Here is a 13103-nt window from a genome sequence, read left to right as displayed (position 1 = left end):
TTTATGATATTTTGTTACAATTAATGACTGTTAATACAACAAACCTCAAGCTCAAGGAGTGTAAGCGTAATTAATCCAAAATTTAATTAAAATTTTTATAATTTCAAATTCAAGCCACAAACTTATGCTCCCAAAATAACATTAGATGAAATGTGAAATTCTAACGATTTGCATTTAGTATTTATACAAAGATATAAAAGTAAGCAAAAAAAAAAAAACCTGTGTCCCAAGTAGTCGTCTGTTTTCGAAACTTGGACTCAATTTACATTTGGTTTCATTTTCCCCCAAGGCCCAAGCTTTACGTGAGCAGCGGGGCTGCCTCTTCGGCACGTGCCAAACGCGTGACTCTCACGGTCCGTACACGCCTCAACCGTGCCAACCCATAAACTGAGGCACGTATGCAACCTGCACACGCGTGAGAAACCCTAGCCCTCGCACGCTCGCACACGCCTCCGATCTCTCTCCCCTCTTCGCCGGTAATCCCTGAACCCCATCACTGTCCTACTCTATCCGCCGTTCCACTCTCGCCGGAGCTTCGGCATTCTCTCCTTCCGGTTTCATTCGGTTCTTTCCGGTTACTCCGCTTCGGTATATTCCCCGGAACATTCTCTCTTTCGGCGAAGCGACGCCATATACAGATCTGTTCTTTCTCATCAAATATTGAATTTTAGAGTTAGGTTTCGGAAGAGAAAATTGAGATTCGTTCTTCAAAAGCTTCATATGCAGAACGTCAAAACACTACACATATATACGTTTGTATGTATGAGCTTTGGCTGAAGAAAGGACATGGGAAGTTGCAGAGAAAACGGCGACTTTCAAGATTTCGCTGTCTCAGATTGTAAAAGACTCGGAAATTATACTTTGTTAACCTGACACTTCTAGGTAACTGGATAACAGTTTTTTTGCTACAAAAATTCCTTTTCTTTTCTATATATTTTATGATTTTACTGGTCTGCTTAATGTAAGATATGGTTCATATTTTTTAAAAATTGTTGCCCGAAAGATGTAAGAACTAAGAACTAAGAACTAAGAAAAAAGGTGGATTTTGTGTGTGTATGCGTTTTTAAGGCTTTAAGCTGATACAATATTGTGATTTGAAACGATTCTAAGATAGATTACTTCAGTGACTCTTTGTCTATATATATTTTTTCGCTAAATAAACTCTTTGTCTATATTTTGCTCAAGCTACAACAATACGATTGAGATTATGTTTAATTTATTGATGCTAATTTTGCCTTTGAAAGCAAGAAATGTACTTTTGAAATGCTGACTATATGATGCCTAAAGTTGTGATACATTTGCTTTTTAATGATTTTTTTTTAATTGTTCTTTTTTGGGGTTGGTTGGATGGCCGGGTGGGGGGTGTTCTTGATGTGTTAAATTTGAGATATGATTTTTTGAAGTTCATGCTGTTACCAAAGAACTCTAGAGTGAATTTTCCATTCATGTTTTCATTTACTTGGAAAATTTTAAGAAGTTCATAATATATAGGGTTGTAAGAGTTCTGCATTACAGAGAGAGAAGGGAAGGGGTAATTATGGCGACAGAGATACAGAGATTCGGTACAAGTGAAGAAGATGATGAAGAAATGGGGATGGATGTGAAAGAAGAAGACTACGGTGATGACGACGACGACGATAAGCATATTGCAACACCAACAATGGTAAGTATTGATGGAGGAAGTGCAGCAACCAGTAGTAGCAATCTGTTTCAACGTCACCAGCAATTTCAAGAGCATTCAGCTTCCCAAGGGGCTCGAAGGTGTAGACCAATGGAAGAAAAAGAGAGAACAAAGATGAGAGAGCGTCAGCGGAGGGCAATAACTGCAAAGATCTTGGCAGGGCTTCGAAGGCATGGAAACTATAATTTAAGGGTTAGAGCTGATATTAACGATGTGATTGCGGCTCTGGCGAGGGAAGCTGGTTGGGTTGTCCTTCCTGATGGAACAACCTTTCCTTCCAGATCACAGGTACATATCTTTAAGGGGCAAATCTTTATTTTTTATATTATCTCAACAGATTGTATGAACTTAGGCAATACTTCTGTACATTAAATTTTTGGTATTTAGTAAGATTTCAACACATTGTACATAATTGATAATACTATTTCAAAATCTCTGGTGCATTTATTTGTTTCTATATTCTAGTTGTGGCAGATTATGGACATAATTCACACTCAAGAGATGTGAGCATAATTGTTCACTTTGAAACAAATTGAAAACCAACATCGTTAGACGTTTAGGTATGTCATAGGGGTGCACAAAAAACCTTTGGAACCTAACCAAACCTTCGCTTCGGTTTGGTTCTTTTACGGTTCGGTTCCGGTTCCAAAATAATTAAGTAACCATTACTTTACAGTTTCGGTTCCAAAATAAGGAACCGTTAGTTTACGGTTCTGGTTCTAGGTCCATTAGAACCGAACCATAAATTAAATATACATATTTATTACAGCATTAATAAACAATAATATTAACATATGTCAGAAAGATAAAACTAAAAACAAGTACACAACAAAATGTTTTAGACTACACAAAATGATAAGGCTACTGTCAAATGGTTTTCTACTTCTAAATTTCATATTTGTTTCACAAAATCAGAATAATAGCTCATTTTCTTTTAGGTTACCAATATATTTTATTTCTTGGTTGAGAGGTTTATTATTGCCCATTTGTTGTATAAACTTGTATTTGCTTTGATAAGCCAAATCCATGTGGTTGGTAATGAGTTATTATTTTGAAAGGTTAAAAAAAAAAAAAAGGTGGTTCAGATCCGAACCGAATCAGTCTTTCACGGTTCCGATTCCAATTTTTTAGGAACCGTTGGAATCGGTTCGGTTTTGATTTAGCCTGGAACCATACCGAACCGGATCGTGTGCACCCCTAATATGTCATAGGTGCCTAAGCATCATAACAGTTCTTGACCTTACAGATGATAAAAGTAAGACGTGAAATAGAGTACATCATGGAAGGAGAAAAAGAGGATCAAAGGACATTTTATTTATTCATGTAAGCAAATAGTTAAGTGCAATTGAACCTCTGAAGTTGGAAAATTTAATGCACTATTGAGTTAACTTAGGTTAGGTCTAACTCAGTGTTATGGAAAATGACTCAATCTGGATGATTGGACTTCTGGCCTTGCAACCAGGACCTAGGTTGTTTAATTTGAATGGTTAAGGAGAGAACCTGTGACAACCAGCTGGAGTGTGCCTTGGGTTTCATAACACAAAAACTCAAAATTCTTGGAATAATTGGAGCTTGATACAACGACCTCAAGAATGCAACTAACAACCAGCCATTGGGCTACCTCTCACTTGTCTGAGTTGAATAGTAAGCTAGTCTCAAAATTACACAAATGCAACAGTACCAATATTAATAATGAAACAGTACCAACTTTTCTTAATTTCTAGATTTCTATTACTAGTGAAAAATACCAACTTTTCTTAATTTCTAGATTTTCTTTCTGTATTACGTAATTATTTAAATTTAGAATGACATTTTTATGATGTTATGCTTTTTGAGCGACTAGCTCAACGGCTGAATGTATGAGCCATTGACTCGTCACCAGGTTAATGCCAAAACGGCTTTAATAGCTATGGTATAACTGATCAGATGCATCCCTTGGTCATTATTCATTTTCCTAGTTTTTCCTAGATCCTCAGGAAGATTGTTGGTGTTCCAGTTACGAGAGAGGATACGAATTCTTTGATCTAATACACAAATGCAGCTTCGGGTGCGAGGGAGTAAATATCCACCTGGCATAATGTGGAAGCTGGGAAGGATCTTTGTTCCTGTTGCCACACTGCATGGAAACAGGAGTATCATCTCGGTTCTGCAGATCACAATCACATCTCTCTCTCTCCCTCTCTTCCTCTTTACACACACACATGCAGCATCCGCAAGCCTGAGAATGGCATAAATGATTGCAACACACATCAACATGCACCATGTACAACCTTCTATTTCAATTGAATTTCCAAGATACCCAAGTGTCTTCTCTTTTACTGCTACAGGATACAAGAACTACCGGTGGTATGTCTACTACAGTGGTGACTTCATCATCTTCCCATATGTCTCTGGAACAGCCCCCCCCAGCTTCCATGAAAGGAATCTCTTCTGGCCATCAGAGTTTTGTGGAGTATAATGCTAGCATGAAAAGTGTTTTTGTGCCCACCTCATCCCCTTATGATGTATCCTCAAGTGCTCGGTCTCAGACTTCAGGTTTCTTGGGAGATGAAGGAATAGAGAATCATCCTCTAGTTGGGGGCTCCATGGATACTGTTGATAACAAACAGGTATGATTAGCTCCATAATGTTTCAGAAGCTGAAATTTTGAACCTCTTTATTATTTCTCAAGTTTGGGGACAATAGAAGACAATTTTATGATCAGTTATAGCCCAAAACTCACCTTATATGTTTTGCATATCCTATTTTGGATTGTAACACTGAGCTCTATAGATTTGCCTATGATTTCAAATAACTTCCCCTATGACTGCGCGTCTATGATTTTCAAGTTGCACATAACCTGATGCATAAATTCTTTATTCATAATGATAGCTCAGGGCATGCCGATATCTTAGGAACACAATTTTATTCTTATATTACTTGCTTTAATCTTCAAGTGTACTTGTTTATACATTTGAAATTCTTTTAAATTGTTCCTAATGTGGTATGGTTTTGAACCTTTCTACAAGGTGGTTGGCATGACCACAAAGTTACCGGAGCGCGATTTTGCCGGCACTTCATATGTTCCAGTTTATGTAATGCTACCAGTGAGTTTTCTTATTTTACTAATACTCTATATCTATTTAATTGTGTCTTCACTCATTATACATACATATATATTGATAGCTGTTTGATTCATGTCTGGCCCAACAATTTCTGTTTCATGTGTACCATATTCTTTGTGGGCATGCATCAATCTCAAGACTCTCTTTCCGTACTTAGCCTTATAAGTGTTGAGTTTTATGTGTTAAGTCTTTTTGTACATGCGTTTCCATTTCCGGATCTATTCTAATTGTTATTTAAGATGCTAATTTCAAGTAATTTTATAACATCAATAATGTTACAATTTTTGGGTGACAGTTGGGTGTCATAAACATGAAGTGCGAGCTTGTTGACCCAGATGGCCTACTAAAGCAACTAAGGGTCTTGAAATCGATTAATGTTGATGGGGTGATGGTTGCTTGCTGGTGGGGTATAGTAGAAGCACATGCCCCACAGGAGTATAATTGGAATGGTTACAGGAGGCTGTTTCAGATTGTTCGTGAGCTCAAGCTCAAGTTACAGGTGAGCTTTGTATAGGATATGTCGTTATGCTTGTGCTAATATTTAATGTTTCCACTAACCCACCCCCTGCCGCCAGTGGGTGGGGGATGGGGTATGATGCAATGTTACAGACCATACTTTCACTTTGATATTTGTCAAAAAAAATTATGTTGATATGATACTATGTTTTTTCTTGGCAAAGCCCATGTGGGGATTTGAACCCTCACCTCTGACTTTGGGAGGTTGAGGAGATACCGCTAAGCTATAAGCCCTTGGTATATGATACTATGTTAGCTTACAAGGTTCGTAGTCTTAATGATGTGACAATTGGGGGATCGGATCCAAATTGCAAAATTCTACTGATTTGAGAATCTTATTAGGACTTGAATCAAATTGCATGGTATGGGATTGATTATCATATCTGAACTTATGTAAAAGATAAGAACTTCTGAGTAGAATAACTATTTGGTGAGCTGCAATCGTTGCAGGGTAAGAGGAGACAGCCCTGGTTTGAGTGGGAAGTGATGAATATAAATTATTTGGTGGGAGTCATAATTCACTATAGTCATAGTTGATGGGGCAATGTAGCTAGGGAAACATGCATTTGTTAAATCTTACAATAATAAATGCACAGTGATGGCTAACTAAATTTCATCATTGTTGAGCTGAGGTGGTGTCATTTTACTAAATTAGTTTTTTTTTTTTGGGAATTGCGATGGCATTGACATTAAAAATCTTTTAAAATTGTTTGTGTAAGCACATCCATAGCTTGATATTGAACAAACAGAAAAAATAGGGAAAAAACAACTGGTTTTTATTGAATTTAGTTGATGTAAAGTAAATCCTTTTAGAAATCTGTTCTAATTTCATTTTTTTTTTTTTTTTGGAATTAAACCTGGAACAGGTTGTAATGTCCTTCCATGAATGTGGAGGCAATGTCGGTGATGATGTTTGTATTCCGCTGCCTCATTGGGTGGCAGAAATTGGTCGAAGCAATCCTGACATATTTTTCACAGATAGAGAGGGAAGACGTAACTCTGAATGTTTGTCATGGGGGATTGACAAGGAACGTGTTCTAAGGGGGCGGACTGCTGTAGAGGTAGTACTTTCAGACATATTTCGTATACATGCAACATTCTTGTGTATGACTAGCATGGAAGTTATTCTTCATCATGATCCTTTTGTCCATATAATATTAAAGATAAAGCAACCATGACATGTTTTATTTTCTTTATTTATTTTTAAAGATTCTTTCTTCATTTATTTATTTGTTTTTAATCATTGTAGAACTACATTTTTGGACTGACTACCATTTTTTTCCTTTAATATCTAAAAGAATTAGTTTTAAAAATATTCCTCTCATGTTTTCTATTTATTGCCTTTTGCAATTAACTTTGAATTTTCATTTGGGCTGACGATTGCCAAATCTACAGATTAGCTGTATCCTGAGCTGCTTTGATGCATAATACTGATGCTTTTCCTTAATGGCAACTCAAACAAATAGTGCAAAACTGATGCAGGTTTACTTTGATTACATGAGAAGCTTTCGGGTTGAATTTGACGAGTTCTTTGAGGATGGTTTTATCTCCATGATTGAAGTTGGACTAGGTCCTTGTGGCGAACTACGATACCCATCTACTCCTATAAAGCATGGTTGGAGATATCCAGGCATTGGTGAATTCCAGGTAATTTACTGAATAATTTAATTCTAGTGTCAACGAGTCTTTGCTTGGTAAAATAGTAAAAACTTGGGCTGGCAAGCATGAGAATGCAAGTTTGACTATAAGAGAAGTTACTCTCTGTAAGTTGTTTTAAAAGGTAATTATCTAGTCAATCCCTCTCAATGTCCAACATTGGTTGGACCAGCACTCGGTAATGGCCTTCTAAATTTTTGCTATAGTTCCTCCACCGATTATGCAATTTTAACCTATTCAAGTTTCACATTTTCCTTTCTGATTTTTATTTTTTTATTTTTTTGTATTATTCCTTTCTTTTTCATTCTTTCTTTTTATATTTTATTTTTGCTGCTGGGGTTGGGAGTCTAGTTTTCTACCTCAAAGAGAGAGAGAGAGATTGCCATAAGCCTGTAGGTTAGGTCTTATGAAGTTATGCCAGTGGCTCTCTGCTACTCTTTTCCTTGTGTTTTCAGTGTTTTATTCCCCTTTTGTAACAAGGGGATGGCCCCAAGAAATCACTGGAGCAGGTTGTTATGAAGATTCTTGTCGAGTGCTAAGAAAATGTTCCATCTGATGTGCAAGTTTCCTCCTCCATCTCGCCTTGCGAGGTAAAGAGATTGCCATCCAACCTCAGTCATCGCTAAAATTGGGGTAACCATCCTTTTGCAACTGTCGTTGATTGCTAGAAAGCCATTGTTGGAATAAAATTAAGAACTGAAAGAACACATTGTAATTCTTCACTTGGTTACATGAGAATTGGCTTGAGAGGTCGAGATGGTGCCAAAACTCTCTTTCTGGAATCTTTTAGGTTGGCAATCCCTTCTCATGATTCATTTTTTCTTTCTTCACCTCATCTCTCCTGCTTTCCATAATATACTGGAATTGAGCTATTGATGATGACTTTGAATCCAGATATGTAGAAACAATTTCTTTTTTCCTAGTTCGTAGAAACAATTTCTGATTTGATGGACTGAGGTTTTGGATGACCTGATTGTCCCAATCCATTTTTTCCCCAAATGGTGTTTTAGTACACTTATTTTAATTATGTGAACTTACATATGCATTATAAATGATAATGGCACTGCTTTACACTTTGTTCATTTAGTCCTCCAGTATCTTCTTGTGAATCTTCACCTACCACTTGTCATTTTCTTCTGAAACTGTTCATTTCTCTTTTTTGCCCTTTATTTATCCTGAGCATCAACTCGACGTGTTTGCAGTGTTATGATCAATATTTGTTGAAAAGCCTTAGGAAGGCAGCTGAAGCAAGGGGACACTCCTTTTGGGCACGAGTACCAGATAATGCAGGTTCCTACAATTCCCGGCCACAGGACACTGGATTTTTTTGTGGTGGAGGTGATTATGATGGCTATTATGGCAGGTTCTTTCTCAATTGGTACACCCAGGTTTTGGTTGACCATGGAGATAGGGTACTTTCTCTGGCCAAGTTAGCTTTTGATGGCACTTGCATTGCTGCAAAGGTGAGTCAGCTTTTCAAATTTCGTTGTTTTTTCTCATGAAATCAGATCTTTGCTAAATGTTTTAGCTTACAGACCAATATTATCTATTTTTATTTTATTCCACTGTCAAATAAATTATGTGGATGTGAAATCATTTTAAGAGCTACTTTTCCATATCTTTATGCATGTTAAATGGAGGTGTATCTGTTTCACATGAAGCAACTTTGTTTTGTTTCTTTTTCATTTTTATCCAGCTACTTAGGATGTGTGAAGAAATGGATGGAAGCTATAAATGTATCCTCATTCTTTTTCCTTAGATATTCGAGTTTCTTCATCATGGTTCACTTGGGTCCTAAAAGCATTATTTGATATTTATTAGACTTTCAAGTTAGAAAAACACTTCTTATGTTTTTGTTTTTAGACTAAAACAAGTGGAAAAGGATTTTTATAAAAAACATGTGGGAAAAACTAGGAAAAAAAACACGTGGAAAAAGGATCCAATTCAGCATTTTTATATTTTAGTGGTCCAGGGGCGACCATATCATGCAATTGAAATTTGGAATGAAGATAATATATCAAAAAGATGAATACAAAGTGGCAAAACCAAAACAAGCATTAAACGAGTAGTTCAGGAAGGACATTTTAACACCTGCCCGGGCTGCCTTTAGACACCAATTTGTTTGTACAGATTAAAAATCACTTCCACAGTTTGGTGAAAAGGGCCTTTGGGAGAGGTCCTGAATGGAAAAAATTTAAGACAGGCTACTGAGAGGAGAGGATTGGAGATGTAGTAAATGGGAGAAGAATACTTGCCACGATTGCCCTATTCTCTCTTGTTTCTGTTGTATTTGGAGAATGAATGGATGTACCAGCATTGCCCAGTTAGTTCAAACTCACTCATGAAATGCGCAGGAAGTGCCACATGTGTGTCCCTTCATAAACCATAACCTAGTCCAGTGCGGCCCGTGTATTTTCCCCTTATTTTAAGTTGAAGATACAACGTGAGTGGTTCAGATCACTCCTTGATATTCCCTTAATTAAAGAACACCCAATTATCACAAGTGTGATTGACATGACAACCAGTGGCCACATCATAATCTTGGGGTCACAACATAGCACATAGCCCACAGCATGACTGCTAGGGCCAAAATGTGTCACGCACATACCATGACCACAAGGATTAGAACATAATGCCAAGAATCATATTGTTTTTTTTATTTGTAATCACTGGGATCCCAACACAATGCAATAGTAGTATATCACTGGAATTACAATGCAAGTTCAAGAATTATAATGTTAATAACTGGCATTACAAGAGACTGTGGAAGGGTCGCATCTCATTTACTGGATTATAACATGATGTTGGTGATTACAGACACTGAGCTCAAGGAGCCCATTAGTATGGCCTCCAACTCAGCAAGTGTATCAGATACTTGAGTATTGAGACAATGGTAATTGAGAACCTTCTTGAATGTTATGGTGGGAGGATCGCAGTAGCTGCTTCCGCTAGAATTTTACTTAGATATGTGGCCGCATCGCACTGTAAGATTGTCATATGTGCTTCAGCGAGATACATCATATTTTCTCATATTATTGTGATACACGTTGTCATCAAAGAGATGATTCGTTAAGTTAATGGATTTTCACGTAGTTTTTGATGTCCACGTATTATATTTTTTGCTATCCGCGTGTCATAATTGAACCACATATATATACACACTTATTGACATAATTAATACTTCTTTGTATATTACCTTTTTAGCCAATTGGACTTGCCATTATATGATACCAATATATTATATTTTTCATCATATTCCTATTAACTCTCTCTCTCTCTCTTCATTATCCTAGGCTTTGCTTAAATGCATAGTCAACTTCTTTAGTCACACCCAATTGATTCTTAATCTTGACCCTTTTCTAGGTCCTAATAGTAGAATAAATTACTTCAAATTTATTTTAAATGTATGAAAATTTGATTTGCAGATATGTCTTAGATAAGTTAGTATTTTAACATGTAATGCACACAAAATCTTGACTAGTTTATCAAGTATGAGAAGTGGAAAGTTTTGGTAATTTATTTTCATTAAGTTCATCTATATAGTTTATTATAGATTATTCTGGAAATTATGTTTTCTTTTTTGCTAGTTATGGCTCAATCCAATCTCTTTTCCTTATTTTAATTTCTGAGCAGCTATCAGGTATCCACTGGTGGTACAAGACAGCCAGTCATGCTGCTGAATTAACAGCTGGGATTTACAACTCGTGTAATCGTGATGGTTATGCTTCAACTATAGCATTGTTAAAGAAGCATGGAGTTGCCCTTAACTTCACATGTGCTGAATTGGGCATCTACGACCACATCGACCAGCATGTGGACTTCTCCGAGGCACTGGCAGATCCTGAGGGGTTAGCTTGGCAAGTAAGCATTTAGCACTGGAGAAATCTTCTGATAACTCTAATATTTAATTGACATGTTTGTCATTTAGTTAAGAAGAACATGTCTTCTTTAGGAGAAATTGGTTTGTTGGTTCAAATAGTAAATGTGGAGGATTATTGTGCAATAGTATAGCAGATTTTTGCTTGAAGATTTTGTTTTGAAGCATTAAAATTATAATTTTCAGGTGCTAAATGCTGCATGGGATGTTTGCATACCAGTTGCTAGTGAAAATGTGCTTCCCTGCCATGACAGGGGAGGCTATAATAGTATATTGGAGAAGGCAAAACCCTTGAATGATCCCGATGGGAGACATTTTTCTGTTTTTAACTACCTCAGGCTCAGCCCACTTCTCTTGGAAAGACACAACTTCATGGAGTTTGAACGATTTGTGAAGAGAATGCACGGTAAATTCGAAAATCTTTGACTTTAATGTTAAAATTGTGGTACTAACTGTAGTCTATTGATATTATTTGATGATCAGTGGCATCTTGTTGTGACAGAGAACTGATTCCTCTGTTTGATTATTGAGATCAGATCTAGGACACGATTTTCTTGCCCTTCATAGTAAGGCAGCCTTCTTAACTTGTTTATCATAGATGGTGCAATCTGCATACACTGTCTGAATCACTTAGCATGGATCTTTAGATCACACATAGGAGGTGCTGAGGGACAAATAAGTCACTTTCTATATGCCTCACCTTGAGACTGGGCAGATGCCTTCTGGGTAAGTGCTTGCCCATAATGTTTAAGGGATGCGCAAACAAAAGTAAATACCATTAAGGGGCAATCATATGCACATGAACACTACATCCTGAAGTTGATGCCTGCCTAGGTCATAAGTGAGGCCAAAAAAACTCCAAACAACCAGAGTCCTTGTTGACTAGTCAAGTAGCTTACAATCACCCTGCTTTTGTTTTTGGCACAGGGGCTCGGGAAAATTATATCATGGGTGGACTTCTTTTTCTGTAGAGAGGGTTTGCAACCCTTTGCATACATCATTTAAAAAATTTAATTTAGAATATTAGTCAGCATGGTTGCCCGATTTCAACCATGGAGTGATTTCATTTCCATGGAGCATTCACGTGCTGCTATTGTACATTTTAAAAGATTTGATAAAAGATTGATTCAACGCCACAAGATTTTTAAATATGGGACTAATATATGTGTGTATATATATAATTCTAATGCCTAAGCATACCTTCGCCTGAATGTGTATATATATATGTATATAATAATGGTTTTGAAATGAATTGGAGTACGTGGGACTAATATATGTGCGTGTATATATATAATTATAAGCATACATTTTCTTGAATATTATTATATATATATATATATATATATATATATATATATAATAATGGTTTTGAAATGAATTGGAGTTGTAGTTAATACTTGTTTCAATTCTATTGTAGGGGAAGCAGTTCTTGATATCCAGTCATAGTTCAAAGGAAGAAAGGATTTCCAATGTGTTCCAATTCCATTACTCTTCCGCACAAGAAGCTTGTTGAGGATCACTTATATGTCTAAACTCTGGATACCACGCCTTTGCAAATGAATTGGCAAAAGAAAGGCAGCCATTTTCTGTAGAACCGATTTTTGCAGTGTCTGCTAACTTACTATACCATGCATGTTAATCTGGCCGAATATCTGAAGATGCATTTTAAAAAATAATTGTTAATTCATCAGTGAGAGCATGAACGAAGGGAAGTTTTTTGTCTAAGCTCTACATGTTGCAAAGTGGCTGAAAGTAGGTAGGGCGGTGCCGACTGGCCGGATTTGAAGACGGCGGTATATTTTACAGGTAACATAGGTGTATTTGTGCAGTAGCAAGTATTTGTTTGTGCAAAAATTTTATTTTTTTCACATTCCCCATCCCAAGTGGAAGGAATTATTTTGAATTAATAGTTGTTGTATAACCCATGTGGTTCTAGGAAATTTCTTTTGTACAACTGACCATTTTGGATTCAAAATTAAACTATTTATACATGAAAATATTTTCCTATGAAAATGCATTCTTCTTTCAACCATTTATATATGTATTCAGAATATAATTTTATCTAGTTACAAATGATTATATGTCGCTGAACTCTAATATGTGAAGAGGGAGACGGACGGAATAATGCATGGCATATATCATTTTAATTTTTCTTTCAACCCATGCGAGGGATTTTAATTTTTCTTTCAACCCATGCGAGGCATATATCATTTTCTCGTATCTTTTTTATTTGTATGTAATAAAATATATACACCAAACATATACATGG

General features: G+C 36.5%; 1 protein-coding gene across 4 annotated transcripts; it reads left to right on the top strand.

The window, feature by feature from the left end:
• The first annotated feature begins 208 nt into the window (after nucleotides 1–208).
• LOC132276652 (beta-amylase 7-like) lies at nucleotides 209–12847 on the top strand. 4 transcript variants are annotated; one of them, XM_059778184.1, is made up of 12 exons: nucleotides 209–882; nucleotides 1516–1969; nucleotides 4009–4290; nucleotides 4690–4767; nucleotides 5081–5284; nucleotides 6168–6362; nucleotides 6784–6948; nucleotides 8160–8420; nucleotides 10591–10818; nucleotides 11021–11240; nucleotides 11762–11785; nucleotides 12252–12847. In XM_059778184.1, exons 2-12 carry the CDS (start codon nucleotides 1538–1540, stop codon nucleotides 12278–12280), a joined length of 2118 nt encoding a protein of 705 aa, XP_059634167.1. In that variant the 5' UTR covers nucleotides 209–882; nucleotides 1516–1537; the 3' UTR covers nucleotides 12281–12847. The 4 variants fall into 4 exon arrangements, with proteins under 4 accessions (XP_059634167.1, XP_059634166.1, XP_059634168.1 ...); XM_059778183.1 differs by having other exon boundaries at nucleotides 210–882; nucleotides 1492–1969; XM_059778185.1 differs by having other exon boundaries at nucleotides 210–882; nucleotides 1492–1969; nucleotides 11762–11810.
• Nucleotides 12848–13103: the final 256 nt, after the last annotated feature.

Source organism: Cornus florida, unplaced genomic scaffold (genome assembly GCF_030987335.1).
Source record: "Cornus florida cultivar Cherokee Brave unplaced genomic scaffold, ASM3098733v1 CherokeeBrave_3.0.0_Hap2_Chr10, whole genome shotgun sequence".
Classification (NCBI taxonomy): Eukaryota; Viridiplantae; Streptophyta; class Magnoliopsida; order Cornales; family Cornaceae; genus Cornus; species Cornus florida.
The sequence above is the reverse complement of the archived record's forward strand: the minus strand, read 5'-3'. Positions and strand labels throughout refer to the sequence as shown.